Here is a 16,704-nt window from a genome sequence, read left to right as displayed (position 1 = left end):
CATCGAGGCCAGATGAAGAGCTGCCCCTGAGGATGGAGTGTGGGGACAAATGAGGAAACAGGTTCAGCAAGGTTAAGTGACAAGGTCAAACTCACAGAGTGAGTAAGTGGCAAGCTGGAATCTGCCCCCAGATCAGTGAGGTTTCAGCTTCCACTCCTAACTGCCTTGCTGTGCTGGGAGTGGGTGTTCCTCCGCAGAGCGCCTGGCCGAGGAGTGGCGGCTCAGAGAGGCCGTGGGAGCCCTGGATTCCTCTCCCTCTGCGCATGTCCAGCCCAAACCCAAAGACCCGAGGACCGAGCGCTCAGTATGTTGTGCCCCTAGTGTGTTTTCCTGGGGGCTCCAGGACTCTCCAGCCAGCTAGCCATGAAGGTTAAGTTATGACTATTTGTTGAGCACCTTCTCTATGCAAATTGATCCACACCTGTTATCTCATTTAATCCTCAGAACAACCCCCATGATGGGCATTGTTTCCCCATATTTAAATGAGGAACCCAAATTTCAGAAGGGTCAAATAACTTGACCAGAGCAGGTAGCCTGGCTGGAACTATGAACCCAGGGCTCCAAGCCCAATGAACTTTCCTCTGGAAAAACTCGACATCCTAAGGAGCACGGATTAGAAAGATGGACAGAGCCAGCCCCCGAATTAACCACTCTTGACCCATCCCACCTCTAAACTCCTGCTGAGGTAATATATTTTCCTATGATTTAAGCCATGTTGAGTTGGGATAACAGGAGAGAATTTGAGTGGATGACAGAATTTTTCTATATCCTTATTGTGATCCTGGTTACGTACACATAGCTATATAGGCATTACAATTCATAGAACTAAAAGAAACTATAAGAAGTAAATATGGCATAATATTAAGATTTTATAAACCTGGGTAGTCTATTCTTATCTATATGTTTGAAGTATTTTACAGTAATGATAAAAAGACCAAAAAAGAGGAGGAAGAAAAAGAAGAGGAGGAAAAGGAGGAGGAGACATTGGAATAGCCTGTTTAGACGCAATGGCTGGAGCTGCTGCAACCATCTTGCAACTGTCAATGAAAGATTCATCAGTAGATCTAAGAAAAATGAAAAATTTCATTCACACCAAGTTGAGGATTATAGCTCAGGAACTGGAGAAGTTAATCTGTGAATTTAGTTCCTGCTTCTCCATTCTCTGGCCACTGAATAAAGCTTGTATTGTTTCAATCTAAAACAAAACAAAACAAAATGAAAAAATGAAAAAAAAAAAAAAACCCAGGAACAGCATCTCAGAAAGCTCTGAGAACTGTTCCACCCATTAGAAGTCAAAACACAGTTACATAAGTTTTTTGAGACAGAGGGCTGTACGTTAGATGACGTATTATTGACATTTTACACAATTCAGATATGCAAGTACAAGGTGATGGGCCATGTGATCCCCTTACAAGATCAAGAAGGAATGTTATCTTTAAGGAGTTCTCTTGGTGATGCTAGGAGAATGTGGCTCTTTAGGGTTGAGCAGGTATTTCTGCCAACAGGGAAGTTTCGGTCAATGCCTAACGCAATGCACGGTAGAGGGGAGAGAGGAGGCCAAAGGGCAGAGAAAATTTTTTTTTTTTTTTTGCGGTACGCGGGCCTCTCACTGCTGTGGCCTCTCCCGTTGCAGAGCACAGGCTCCGACGCGCAGGCTCAGCGGCCATGGCTCACGGGCCCAGCCGCTCCACGGCATGTGGGATCTTCCCAGACCGGGGCACGAACCCGTGTCCCCTGCATCGGCAGGCGGACTCTCAACCACTGCGCCACCAGGGAAGCCCCCAGAGAAATTTTTTTACATTTAAATTTTCTTGTCTTGCCATTAAATGTGAATTTGATTTCACACAACCATGAAAGAAGCCAGTGTGAGGGTAAATCTGAGACACTAGGATGGCGGTCAGGTGTGGAGAGATGGTAAATGTCTGTTAGCTGTTGAATTTTTTTTTTAATTCCCATTTTTATTGCAAATTTGTTTGTTTTTGTTTTTCTTGGCTGCACGGCATGTGGGATCTTAGTTCCCCAACCAGGGATCAAACCCACACCCACTTCAGTGGAAGCACAGAGTCTTAACCACTGGACCTCTGGGAAGTCCTGTTAGCTGTTGAATTAATCAGAACCTCAAACGTGCCCTCTCTCTGGACTTTGTCTCTGAGATATTATATGTGTTTATTGTTGAAGCCAACGTGAGCTGGGGATTTCTATTCCTTGGGTTGAAGACATTGTCACTCATACCGAGTAGAGAGTCAGGCCTGAAGCAGTAGGACACCTCCAGGGCCAGTGGCAGAGCTGAAAAGGAGGCCAGAGGGTCGCTGATGGACTCATCTGGATCTGACTGATCAGAGGGAAGCCAGTGGGGCTGGCTGCTTCAAAAACTTGCCTGTTGGTTTTAAGATTCTGATGTAGTGGCGGTGTAAGTCATCATCATGTGAGTTTCCTCTTAATACTTCTTTCCTGTCTGACATCCTCACAGATGCAACATCTGCCTGGACCCAGGGGACTCAGGAATTTGGGGCAGTTAGAGCTGCAGGTGTTCAAAACTGTGTAAGATAACTCTTCAAAAATCTAATTTTCTGACAAGTCATGGATCTATGTGTTTTGGCATCTATCTTCCTTGTACAGATACAGACATGTGAGTCTGGGGGCCCAGGAAGGTAGAGCTAGGGTGAGGACCCAGGGTGACAAGTCCTCTTGGAAACCTAGAGGGGAGAATTCTTCTCTCCATGAAAGGCCGTGTGACCTTGATAGGGACATAATCGCTCTGTGACTCAGTTTCCTCAACTCCAAAATGAAGAATAATCATCCCACCCTCACAGGTTGTTTTTAGGCTTGGAGACAATATATGTAAAGTGTCTGCCACATACTAGATGCTCTGTGCATGGTCACTGTTTTCATTCTTAAGCAAGCCAGAAGGATTCTTGTTGGGGCAGGTTGGGGCAGGAAGGGAGACCCTTTTAGATACAGAGGAAGAGAAGAAAGAAAAACAAAACAAAACAAAAAAAACTCAGGAGATCTCATGTCCTCCTGGCTCAATGGGCTTCATTAGGCTTTCATCAAATCAGAGTCGGGGAGACAGGGCGTCAGGGGGCTGATGAGGACTCAGCAGAAGAGAAGCCATCCTCCCCCTCTGCAGCCCCGCCCCTCCTCTAATCACCATGGAGATGGTGCGGCTGCCCAGCGGGATTCCCGCCCACACCGGGCCTGAGGCTGCTGCAAAGGGAGGGGCAGGTGCAGAGCAGACAGAGATCCTTCGGGGAAGCTGGTGTGGAGATGGGGAGTATGTGCTGGTCACCGCCCCCCTCAACCCCCAAGACACTGAAGGACTCAGGATGGTGTGGGATGCATCTGCGTTTGAATCCCAGCTCTGCTAGCAGCTAGCTGTCTGACAGTGGGAAGAACACTTCCCCTCTCGAACCCTCAGGTTCCGCATCTGTCAAAGGAAGCGGTAAAAAGAATAAAAACAAAAGCTTGGTGAAGAAAACTGTGGGATGAGGAAGCAATGAAATACCGTGCAGTGTAGGTAGAAGGAGACAGAACCCTACACACTGTTCATTGAAGAAAGGGAACTTTGCAGAACTGATCAGTGTGATCCCGTATTTCTTCGTTGAAAAACACACTCTATCTACACTTACCAAAAGCGGGGAGAGGGGAGAGAAATGCTCTAAAATACACTTCTGCTTGTCCTCTCTGGAATTAGGGATTGCAGGTAATTTTTATTTTTTTGGTTCTTTCTCAAATTTTGGTCAATGAATATGGATTACTTTTAAAGCCAGAGTGACATTAATAGCTACCATTCGTGGGCTTATTATGCAGGGGTGTTGTGCTAGGTGCTTTACGTGGTTTAAAGCCCTTTATGTCTTCACAAAAACCCAGGGAGGGAGGGTATTCTGTTTATCCCCACTTTACAGAGAGGAAATTGAGGTTCAGAGAGGTTAAGGGGCTTGACCAAGGTCAAACAACCACAGAGTGGCAGAGTTGAGATTTAAAACCAGAGTTAAGATACCAGACTCCAAAATTCAAGCATTCAATTATTACCATTTTTGCCTCTCAGGACAAGAAAATAATCAATGTTCTGTTTCCTTAAATGTTTTACTGTGGAAAACATCGAGGGAATCAAAAATAGAAAGACAAATATAATTTTCAGTTATAAAATGAATGAGTTTTGGGGATCTAATGCACAGCAAGGTGACTATAGCTAAGAGTACTCTATTGTACACTTGGGATTTGCTAAGAGAGTAAATCTTCAACCTTCTCACTACATACACAGAATGATAACTATGTGAGGTGAGGGATGAGTTAACTAGCGTGCTTGGGAAAGTCACTTGACAATGTACACAGTTATCGAATTATCACCTTGTACACTTTAAATGTACACTAGACCCTTGAAAAATGCAGAGGTTGGGGCACTGACCCCCCCGACAGCAGCCGAAAATCCACGTATAACTTAAGAGTCGGCCCCCCATATATGCGGTTCCACCATATCCGAGGTTCCACACCTGTGGATTCAACCAACCACAGATGGTGTAGTACTGTAGCATGTATTTATTGAAGAAAATCCCCATATAAGTGCACCTGCACGGTTCAAGCTTGTGTTGTTCAAGGGCCAACTGTATACAATTTTATTTCTCGACTGTACCTCAGTAAAGCATTAAAAAAAAGAAAAGAAAAATATAATGAGCACTGATGTACCTACCACCCAGCTTCCAGGAAGTCCTTAGATAAAGGGATTGGGGTGGGGGTTCAGGGAGGGAGAAGGGGTGCTTAGGGAGGAGAATGATGCCCGGAGCCAGAAGTCTCGACCTACACACACCACACACCACACATACAAACACACACAGCATACCACACCACACACACACCACACACACAGAGACACAGGGCTCCCAGGCTCCACTGCTGGCTGCTCTGGGGCTGTGGCCCCGACCATGGTGGGGGACCGCAGGCGGGCGGCCGTCCATCCCTTCTCCCGCCCCTGCTCAGTGTTCCTTCCTCTTTTCTACATTCCACTGACTTGCGCTTCCCCGGCTGCCTCATTTATAGGTCCCTGGGTCCCCTCCAAGGCCTCGAGGTTTTGGCAGCTCTGCAGGACGAAGACATGGCCAGGTGCCCTGATGACACGTGGAGGTGGGCGACCCTGGTGGTGCTGGCCGCCCTGGGCACAGCTGTGACAGCGACCACCAGCCCCGGCGTCGTGGCCAGGATCACCCAGAAGGGCCTGGACTACGGTAACTGGATGCCTTCCTTTTCTCTCCTCCAACCTCTGAGGAGCATTGATTGAGCACCTGCTGTGTGCAGCCCTTTACATCCAGTGTACGGCCTGCTCACAGCTCCTCCAAGGAGGCCCTTTTACCCCTGTGTTACATAAGAAGAAGCTGAGATAAGGTGAGCTACCCAAGGTCACAGGGCTGGAAGCGGCAGCACTGGGATTGGAGCCCTGGCCTGGAGGACTCTGAGTCCAGTGCTCAGGTCCCTCACGGTCCCCTCCCTCTACGCAATACCCAACTCGGGCTTCTAGGCCTTTCACTTCCTTCCAAGCTGGTTCTCAGCCCTGATTTTTGTCTCAAGGTCCCTGGCTCAGTCTTCAGTGTGGGGAGGCCCTCCCCCAGGGCAGGGGCTGGCAGCCATACTGTGCACACTAGCCATCTGGGTGACCCAGAGAGGGTCCCCCAGGCCATGCATCCAGGCCCAGACAGAGGAGAGACTGGCATGAAGCAGCCCCCTGACCTGCTCAGATCGGTGCCAGGCACTGTGCTAAAAGGACGTACCGTTACTAGCGACCTTTACAGATGAGCAGACAAACTTGGAGGAGGGACTGGGAAGTGGGCGGCCTGGAGCTGAGCTCTGGTCTTGACAGATGTACCAGGGTGGGGCTGCTCAATGCTGCCTCTCGGTGGCAGAGAGATGAACTGCAGAACAGTGGGGGACAGCCAGTGCCAGAGAAATCAGATCCGGAAGGCAGAACCACAGCCGCGGTGGACCCCTGGGGAATCAGGACAGGACCAAAGGGACCTGGTATCCCACCCCTGAATTCCTACCCCAGCCCAGGCAGGACACCTCTGAATCCCAGGGGTGCAGACGGAAGGTTCCCTATGAGCTAGGAGAAAGGATTATGTCCCTGCTCTATACCCAGATCTGGGGTGGTTCTGAAGTCTTCCAGAGAGCAGAGGCTTGGGCTCGGCCTTTAAGCCCAGAAGTCTTCATGTCCTGTCACAGCAGCCTCGGTTCCCCCTTCTACTCACACCCCATGCGGCAACCAGTGAGAGTTGTGAAATACAGCAAAGCTGCCCATTCCCCCTCTTTACTTACACTGTTCAGTGGTTCCCTAGTGCCCTCAGTGGATGTCTTGGGCTTGGCATTAGAGACCCTTCAAGACCTGGCCGCTGCAGACCCACAGATCGTGGCCATCCCACATTTTCTTTTCCCTCCGGGCAGTGACAATCTAAGCATTGTTTACTTTTGAACCCCCAGAAGGCCTATCCCAGGGCACAGGCTCTGGGACCAGAAGGCCTGGATTCCAGTCCTGCCTCCATCACCTGCCAGCTGTGCGGTCACCTTTCTGAGTCTCAGCTTCCTCATCTGTGAACTGCGAGTCGTAACAGGACCTACTACCCAGGATTGTTCAGATTCAGTAACTTAATACGTGTATAGAGCCCAGAACTGTGCCTGGAACAGAGTAAGAGCTTGATAACTGTTATTATTATTATTACTATTATTATTCTTACTACTTCCTAACTGGCTCCTGGGATCCCTCATCCTACTACTTACTCTTCTCATTTAACGTGTTTGCCTTTTAACTGGTTTTTTGATGCTGTTAACCACGTAATAACTGATGGCAGAATTCCTGACCCTGGAACATTCATTCATTCATTCCTCCAACAGGTATTAAGTTCCAGTCACTGTGGTAAAGATAGGGGACGTCCGTGACGTCTACCACTGACCTTGGGGGGCTTACATCTAGTAGGGAAGAGAGATAGTAGTAAAAAAAATCACATGTATAAATGCATAATTACAAACGGTAATGGGAGCTCCAAAAGAGATGCCCACACATCATGAGAATGATAACAAGGGGGGATCGCTCTCATCTGATGAGTCAGAGAAAGTTCCTAGAGGAAGTAATGACTAGAACGACCAGGTGAAGATGAAAGGAAGGGGCTTCCTAGGCAACAGGAATGGTACATGCAAAGGTCCTGTGGCGAGAGAGTCTGAAAGCCAGAGAGATAGAGTATCTGTGAGGGCAGAGCACAGAGCAGATGTTCAATAACACCTGCAGGATGCATGACTGGGTATTTGGAGGGGGTGATATTTTAAACTAGGGGTTGGCAAATGACAGCCCATAGGCCAAATCTGGACCAACACGTGTTTTTGCATGGCCCAGGAACTAAGCATGGCTTTTACCGTTGGAAAAAATCAAAAGAAGAATCCTATCTCACACCATGTGAAAATGATATGAAATTCAAATTCCAGTGTCCATCAATAAAGTTTTATTGGAACACAACCGTACCTACTCATTGACGTATTGTCTACGGCTGCTTTTGTGCAATAAAAGCAAAGCTGAGTGGTTGTGACAGAGACAGTAAGACCCACAGAGCAGAAAATATTTGCTCTGGGGCCCTTGACAAAAACCTTAACTTGAGCCCTGCTTTAGATCTTTCCAATCCCAACGTCCCTGCCATGAACAGGCTGCACACCTCTGACCACTGACCCCGCTCTTTCCCCTCAGCCTGCCAGCAGGGAGTGGCTACTCTGCAGAAGGAGTTGGAGAAGGTCACAATTCCCACTTTCTCAGGAAGCTTTAAGATGAAGTACCTTGGGAAAGGGAAGTATAGCTTCTACAGGTAAGGTCCGTCAAGCTCAGTCCTCCGTGTGCAGGACTGTAGTGTGTTGGGGCCACCAAGACCTAGACTCACAGAGCCACCAACTCCTAAACTCAGAGACATTAGGATCCCCAAGCTAATGTTTACACCATCCCAAGGGGATCCAATCCCCCAAGCTGCATGTGGAGAAAACCACACAAACGGTCTTTCAGGCACTCACCGTGACTCCTGCAGGGATGTCACGGACCCCCAAACTCTGTGCCAAGCCCACATGTTAATTAGGATTAGGGGTGGGGGTGAGGTTTCAAGGACAGAAAACCTAGTCCAAAATGGCCTAAACCAGAAGGTATTGGCTCACGAGTCCCTGGAATTGTCCATCTTCGGGTTCAGCTTGAGGAAGGCTCAAATGTCACTGGACCCTGTTTCTCTCCTGCCACCTCTCAGCACCGCTTCCCTCGGGAGGGCTAATTCTTGGGTAGGGCCTCCCAGCGAAGCACTCGCCAGCACCTTCTCAGCACTCCCAGCCCTGTGGGAGGAGGGCACCTTCTCCTTACAGCTCAAGCAAAACTCCTAAGATTCACTCTGATTGGTCCGTCTCAGGTTATGTACACACTCCTGGACCAATCACTGTGGCCAGGGGGATAGAAGACACGAAGGAGCTTGTGCTGAAGTCTCAAGCTCCACCCCCTGGAGATGGCGGTGAAGTCAACTTTCTTTGGAGCGTCACGGACTAGATGTGGGGAAGGGTTCCTCCAAAGTAAATGGCACTTCTGTCATCACGAGAGAGGGGAATGGGTGCTGGGGAGAGAAATCCATAAATGTCCTCTAAAGAATTTTATGCACTCACTCATTCAACAGATATTTTTGAGCACCTACGGTGTGTCTGACTCACCAGGCTATGCTACAGTAGTGAAAAAATGGCAGACACATTCCACCCTTTACAGAAATTGTAGTCACCGGGATAATCTTCACTGATCGTCACACACCCTGCAAGACAGAGGTTACTGTGCTCATTTTACAACATGAGGAAACTGAGGCTCAGCATGATTAAGTGATGTGCCCGGGGTCACACAGCAGTAAACTGAAGAGCAGGGTTCAAATGCAGATTTGTCTGACTTCAAAGCCTAACCACAGAGCTCCCCAGGCTGCTCTCATGGCTTCTGGGTTCTTTTGGAATAACTGGGGTAAAGGGCCGGGATGGAGGGGAATGCGTCTGCACTGACCACTGACTGAGTCCTTGTGGGGACACTTAGAGACTAACTGATCATTTCTTCTTTGCAGCTTGGTTATTCGTGAATTCAAGCTTCCCAATCCCCAGATAAGACCGTTGCCTGATCAAGACCTTGATCTCTCCATCAAAGATGCCAGCATCAAGATGAGTGGAAAATGGAAGGCACGAAAGAATTTCATGTGCGTGTCCAAGCTCAGTGTTTGTTGAGTGTGTGGGTGAGCTCTTGGTGATATTTGGAGGAGATGAGAGCCAAGGTCTCGAGAATGCCCAATTTTTGCCTGGCCCATTACCATTTGCCCCCTCAGAGTTCCTGGGGGAACTTTTCACAGAAGAATTTTCAACATAACCCTTGGTTAATAGCTGAGAATTTTCCCACATCTCAATGCAGGGCACGGGCAAGGCTGAGTTGGTGCATGTGGCTTAGGATGGAAGGCTAAGTGGGACCTTTAGTTTACCCCTTTATCAGTTAGCTATCGCTCTGTAACAAACCATCAGTGACCGAAACTCAGTGACCTCAAACAAGTCATATATTGTCACTTACCTATCTATGTGTTGGCTGGGGTTCCCTGATGTAGGTTGACCTCAGCTGAGGTAGCCGTGCTACACAGGTATCTCCTCCTCCCTGGACCAGTGGGCTACCCAGAGCATATTTAGTGATGGTGGAGGTGCAAAAAGGGCAACCAGAAACATGCAGGTCCCCTTAAGGCCTGGGGGGGATTGAACTGGCCCATGGTCACTTCTATTCGTATGCCATTGGCCAAAGCAAGTCATGTGATCAAGTCCAAGGTCAGGAGCATGGAAATACACACATATCCCCCCAAGGTAGGCAATGGTGAGGTGTGGGTGCAGGGAGGGGTGAAAATTGGGGCAGATCACCCAAACAACAGCTCTGAATCTAAATATTGGGCCCTCCCTGCAGTGACTCTGTGCAGCAGTGACAGTGGTTCAGACTGACCTGTCAGTTTATCAGCTTCTCCTTTGTGGTGAATCCAGGGAGAAAACAGACACTTTGGTGAGGAGAGGGGCGTGAGTCTGCCTTCTGTTACAAGGACTGCTGGGTGTGTCCATTCCCCACAACAAGAATTGCTTACTTCTTCACTTGGGCTGTTTCACATCTATCATTTCACTACTGATCACACAAACACACACAAAATGATAACAATACTTCCTCACATTATAGAAGAGTTGACAAACTACATTCACACTCACTGTCTTATCCCAAACTCATTTCATCCCTGAGGGGGGAGTTATTAACCCCATTTAATGAATGAGGGCATTAATTAAAGTCATTGGTCCCCCAAACTCAGCTTTCTAGTGGCAAAGCTGGTGTCCCACTGCTGGTCCAGGGTCTGGGTAAGGAAACTGAAGCTCAGAGAGGTTGAGAAACACTCTCAGTGCCACACAGCACACAGGCAGAGGCTGAGGCAGTAAGAGCAGGGTCCTGCCAGGCAGACATGGGTTCAGACTTCGGGTTGGAATCCTGGCTCTTTCACTCAGCTGCTGTGTGATCTTGGGCAAGCTGCCTTCCCTCTCTGAACTCCATCTCCTCACCCAGGGTGGAGATAATAGCAAAACCTGCCTTCCAGCATTGGTGTGAAGTCTGAATGGCAGCGAGAAGAAAATGCTTGCTCCAAGTCTTTTCTTTCTGTTTCCCTTCAGCAAAGTCAGCGGCAACTTTGACCTGAGTGTGGAGGGCATCTCCATTTTGGCTGGTCTCAAGCTGGGTTATGACCCCACCTCGGGCCACCCCACAGTCACCTGCTCCCGCTGCAGCAGCCATGTCAACAGTGTCCGCATACGCATCTCGCGCAGCAGCCTGGGGTATGATCTCCTGGGGCTGTGGATGGGAGGAGGGACAGGATTGTCCTAGTTATTCTTTCTTTTTTTATAAATTTATTTATTTATTTTTGGCTGTGTTGGGTCTTCGTTGCTGCGCATGGGCTTTCTCTAGTTGTGGCGAGCGGGGGCTACTCAGCTGCGGTGCACGGGCTTCTCATTGCGGTGGCTTCTCTTGTTGCAGAGCACGGGTTCTAGGCGCGCGGACTTCAGTAGCTGTGGCGCACGGGCTCACTTGCTCCGCGGCATGTGGGATCTTCCCGGACCAGGGCTCAAACCCGTGTCCCCTGCATTGGCAGGTGGATTCTTAACCACTGCGCCACCAGGGCAGTCCCTGTCCTGATTATTCTTGTATTCAGAAAACACATCCCAAATGCCACTTCTATGCCAGGCCTCAGGTGTAAGGGGACAGGGGTCTACAGATGGAACACACAACATCCCTGCCTTGAAGAGTCACTCACTCATTCAATATTAATTCAGCAAACTTTACTGAGCACTTATGCTCCGGGCTGTGCACTAAACACTTTAAGTGCACCAAGTTATACAATCCTTACCACAAGCCTGCAAGCATTCATCTCTCCATCCATCCAACGAACATCGACTAAGAATCTGCTATGCACCAGGCTTATGCATCGTGCTCAGGAAGTAGCAGTAGTCACTAAAAATTTGGCCTTGCTAACAGCGATTGGAGACTTACTGCATGCCTGGCACTGTTTCAAGCATGTTCCTTATCTCATTCAATCCACACAATGGCTCTGTGCAGTTCGTCAATTATTACCCCATATTCAGAGGAGACAAGACACAGAAAGAATAGGAAATAACCTGAGTTTTCATCCCTATTGAGTATTGAGAAGGGATTGGGATTCAGCCCAGGACTTGCTGGCCCCAGAGTCTTAGCTACACAGTCCCTGCTCTTTTGAAGCTTCCAGCCTGTGGGGAAGACAAACATTAATCAAATCATTGCATTAATGAATGGCTCACAATAAGAACTGAGAAAAAGAGGTACAAAGTGCGATGAACACATAGAACTGGAGGATCTGACCTAGTCTGGGGGCTGGCCATTTCATTTTCTTTGATGAAATGACATTTCAATTGAGATGAAAAGAATAAGTAGGAGTTAATTAACTTGGGGACAAGGGGTGTTTTAAGCAGAGCGAACAGCATGTGCAAAGGCCCTATGGTGAGGGGAAGCACAGGACACAGGAGGATACAGCAAAGCAGTGTGGCTGGAGTACAGAGAGAGCGAGTGGTGAGGACTGAGGCTGAGATGGGATGGGGGTCCAGCCGTGCACCTGTTGAAGAAATAACCTCAGAAACAGGTCGCACACAGGGGAAGAAGTGTCTGATGGGGGTGCACAGAGTTGGAGCCCAGGGATGAGGGAGTTTAGGTTTATTTGGAAAAGGGAGGAAGGCTTCCCAGATGAGGAAGCCTTCGGAATGCATCCCAGGGCCACCTGGGAAGCCTCATGCATGTCCCCACGTGTCAATCTCCAGGTGGCTGATCCAACTCTTCCGTAAAAAAATCGAGTCTTCGCTCCGAAACGGCATGAACCGCAAGGTACGAGGGGCTCAGAATCTCACCTCCTGTCAGAGCGGGTGGGGCCTTATGTGTCCACATACCTCACGCATCGCTGGACACTTCTGCTCTCACCCAGACCTCTTTTATATATATATATATCTTTATTGGTGTATAATTGCTTTACAGTGTTGTGTTAGTTTCTGTTGTACAACAAAGTGAATCAGCTATATGTATACATGTGTCCCCATATCCCCTCCCTCTTAAGCCTCCCTCCCAGCCTCCCTATCCCACCCCTCTAGGTCGTCACAAAGCACCGAGCTGATCTCCCTGTGCTATGAAGCAGCTTCCCACTAGCTATCTATTTTACATTTGGTAGTGTATATATGTCACTGCTACTCTTGCACTTCGTCAGAGCTTCCCCTTCGCCCCCTTCCTCAAGTCCGTTCTCTATGTCTGTGTCTTTATTCCTGCCCTGCAGCTGGGTTCATCAGCACCATTTTTTTAGATTCCACATATGTGTGTTCTTTGTTTTTCTCTTTCTGACTTACTTCACTCTGTATGACAGACTCTAGGTCCATCCACCTCACTACAAATAACTCAATTTCGTTCCTTTTTATGGCTGAGTTCCCTTGTATATACGTGCCACATCTTTATCCATTCATCTGTCGATGGACATTTAGGTTGCTTCCATGTCCTGGCTATTGTAAATAGTGCTGCAGTGAATATTGTGGTACATGACTCTTTTTGAATTATGGTTTTCTCAGGGTATATGCCCAGTAGTGGGATTGCTAGGTCATATGGTAGTTCTATTTTTAGTTTTTTAAGGAACCTCCATACTGTTCTCCATAATGGCTGTATCAATTTACATTTCTACCAGCAGTGCAGGAGGGTTCCTTTTCTCCACACCCTCTCCAGCATTTGTTGTTTCTAGATTTTTTTGTTGATGGCCATTCTGACTGGTGTGAGGTGATACCTCATCGTGGTTTTGATTTGCATTTCTCTAATGATTAATGATGTTGAGAATCTTTTCATGTGTTTGTTGGCAATCTGTATGTATACTTTGGAGAAATGTCTGTTTAGGTCTTCTACCCATTTTTGGATTGGGTTGTTTGGTTTTTTGATATTGAGCTACATGAGCTGCTTGTATATTTTGGAGATTAATCCTTTGTCAGTTGCTTCATTTGCAAATATTTTCTCCCATTCTGAGGGCTGTCTTATTGTCTTGTTTATGGTTTCCTTTGCTGTGCAAAAGCATTTAAGTTTCATTAGGTCCCATTTGTTTTTTTTGTTTTTATTTCCATTCCTCTAGGAGGTGGGTCAAAAAGGATCTTGCTGTGATTTATGTCATAGAGTGTCCTGCCTATTTTTTCCTCTAAAGGTTTTATAGTGTCTGGCCTTACATTTAGTCTTTAAACCATTTTGAGTTTATTTTTGTGTATGGTATTAGGAAGTGTTCTAATTTCATTCTTTTACATGTAGCTGTCCAGTTTTCCCAGCACCACTTATTGAAGAGGCTGTCTTTTCTCTATTGTATATTCTTGCCTCCTTTGTCAAAGATAAGGTGACCATATGTGCGTGGGTTTATCTCTGCTCTCACCCAGACCTCTTCAGCAGTCCCCCACGGCCCTTGGAAAGCACATGTCCAGCTCTAAAAATCAGTCATGTCAATTTTCCTGGGGATCCAGTGAGAAACTAAGAAAGGGTCATGTGACACACACACGGCAAATTCCCCCATGCTTGGACCACCTCTGCTCTTCTCCCATCATTCTTCCCTGCAGAGAAACTACCATTCTCTTGCACTGAGCCCCTCTCCTCATAGCCCTCCAGCCTCCTTCCCCATCCCCCAACCCCGAACCCCCTTGGTAGCGATACCCACCCAGAAAACATGCAGCTGATGAAGCTGCTAGACTAGAGTGTGGTCAAACTATGTCCTGAGGCTGGAACTGGTACGAAAGACAGACACGGACCAGAGCTTCCCAAGCCTACCTTCACCCTAACCCCCGCCCCACGCAAGCCAACCTCTTCAGCTGAGAAAAGGGGCCATTCCTTGGGCTAGTTTTCCATTAATAAATTGTCAATCTCCAGAAATCCCTGAGCCTGTCTCCCAAGACAAGTGAGCTTGAGTTTTCTCAAAGGGCAATGGGGAGCCATTGAAGGTTTTAGGCAAAGGGGTGACCTGGCCAGATCTGTGCTTTAGAACAACTTCTTTGGCTGCCGTGAGAACGGCTGGAGTGACCAGGAGTCTCGGGGACACTGAGGAGGCTTGTGCAGTCTTCCAGGTGGGAGACCTTGGTCTCCCAGTGAAAGGCACTGACAACATGGGTAGGGAGACATCCATCAAATGAGATCATCTATCTGAAGGCACTCTGTCAAAAGTTAAAAAAAAAACAAAAAATCCATGCCTGGTGGTCAAAATGCATAACAGAGGAGATTATAAAACAGGTTTTAGAGTCAGAGTCTCTGGGTTTTGATTCTGGCTCCAGGGCTTAGCTGTGTGATGTTGAGCAAATCACTTGACTTTTCCAAACCTCAGTTTCACCATCTGTAAAATGGGGACATTGATACCTTCTTCACCAAGCCGTTGTAAGGATTACTAAAATAGTGAAGGCTCCCCACCAGCCTGGCTCAACCGTAACTCAACCATCTTTGTAATTAAGTAATAGTATGAGGGGAGTGTTAGCATGTATTTAACGTAAAGAACTATTGAAACAGATTATTTCTTGTTAACGCCTTAAGAGTGACCCCTTGAGAGCAGCCAAGCTGAACAATAATAACACTGAGACACAGATAGAGGAAGTGATAGGGCTGGGCTTCAAACCCATGCCGCCCCACCTCAGAGATGAAGCTCTTAATTAGTCTAAGATATTGTTTAGAAGAGAGTATGGGCCTGAATGAATGAATGGATGGATGGATGAATAAATGAAGTGTCAGGGTGTCCATGATGTTACGAAGGCCTGGAAATGACAAGGAATGAGTTTGGGAGTCCACTCCCCAGGAATTCAGAGAGAAGAGTGGGCGTCTGAGGGAAGGAAGGGTCTATATAGGGTGTGGATGGGGGTGGGGGCGGAGGAGGGTGGCAGCAGACAGGCAGGCGCCAGGCTGCCGTGTGATTTGCTGTGATTTGGAGCCCCCTGGTGGCCCTCATTAGTAACTGGCATTGGAGGGCAGTAGCTGAGGGCAGGCAGCCCAGGTGTCCAGCTGGCCCTTCGCTGCCAGATGTGCCGCCTGCTCTCACCTTTGGGCCACTTGGAGCAGAGGCACGGGTTTCTCCGAGAGTGACATTCTTAGTCTCCTTGGGACATCCAGAGTTTTATGTGATAGAAACACACTCCATGAAAACCAAAATTTCTCCCTCCTTCCTTCCTTTCCTTCCTCCCTCCCACCCCCCCAGATAAAATAACTTGATTGACAGTGGGGAAGGTGGGAGGGAAGTGTGGAGGTGCCCTATCTGCCCTGTGGGCAGATAGGGGGACCAGTACTGTGGAGGAGTGGGAACCTGATGGGTTTGGTTGAGATGTGCTGGCCTTGGGGGCCTGTGGGACATCCAGGGACTTGGTCCAGGAGGCAGCTGGACTCTCAGGCTGGAGCTCAGGGGAGATGTCTGGCTGCAAACCAAGGTCTGGGTGCTGGCCGCAGGTTGGGAACGTGGAGCGGGGGACCCAATCAGGGTCCCCCCAGGCATGGCTGAGACAAAGATTCAGGTGCGAGTGTTTTATTGGGCGGGGATCCCAGGCGAGGGGTGGGGAAGAGAGCTGGGGACGGGAACATTATTGAGTGGGCTACCACTCTGGACAGCTGGGGCTCAGTGCTGCGGGACTTCGGGGCACACACCTCAGAACTGTCCCAAAAGGGTGGGGAAGATGGGTATTTATCCATCAACTCTCACCCCTCTTTCTGGCTGCTGTAACTCCTTGGCACTTGGGAGCAAGGTCCAGGGATTAAAGTCCTCAGGCAGGGGGAGTTGCTGGGTGTGTAGGGAGCTGTCATGCCAAGCGCAGGGGACCCCCGGGGTGGACCAACAATGTCCCACAGGGGCCATGGGCATGTATGGCAAGCTTCAGAGGGGCTCCTGGGTGGAAAGAGCGGGGAGTCCCAGGAGATCAACATCTTCACGAGGGAAAAGGAGCTCACAGGGTGTCCGAGGAAGAGGAAGTAGCGGGCCAGGCGGAGAGCGGGGAGGGTCCTCAGTCAGAGACAGTGGCCCATCATGCCAGGGGCTGCCCAACAGTCAAGAAATGCAAGGACTGGAGAGACTCCGTTGGATGAATGAGGTCATTCAAGACGTGGGGGGAGCAACGTCGTGAAGG

General features: G+C 48.6%; 1 protein-coding gene across 1 annotated transcript in view; it reads left to right on the top strand.

Moving 5' to 3' along the window:
* The first annotated feature begins 5,092 nt into the window (after positions 1 to 5,092).
* The window catches only part of BPI (bactericidal permeability increasing protein), a 29,285-nt gene continuing 17,673 nt past the window's right edge, over positions 5,093 to 16,704 (top strand). Inside the window, exons 1-5 of the mRNA XM_060123342.1 lie at positions 5,093 to 5,222; positions 7,718 to 7,832; positions 9,093 to 9,221; positions 10,702 to 10,863; positions 12,373 to 12,436. Coding sequence (XP_059979325.1) covers positions 5,093 to 5,222; positions 7,718 to 7,832; positions 9,093 to 9,221; positions 10,702 to 10,863; positions 12,373 to 12,436 — 600 coding nt within the window. The remainder of the gene's footprint in view (positions 5,223 to 7,717; positions 7,833 to 9,092; positions 9,222 to 10,701; positions 10,864 to 12,372; positions 12,437 to 16,704) is intronic.

This window comes from Lagenorhynchus albirostris, chromosome 15 (genome assembly GCF_949774975.1).
Source record: "Lagenorhynchus albirostris chromosome 15, mLagAlb1.1, whole genome shotgun sequence".
Taxonomy (NCBI): domain Eukaryota; kingdom Metazoa; phylum Chordata; class Mammalia; order Artiodactyla; family Delphinidae; genus Lagenorhynchus; species Lagenorhynchus albirostris.
Note: the sequence above shows the minus strand (reverse complement) of the source record. Positions and strands in the feature narration are given on the sequence as shown.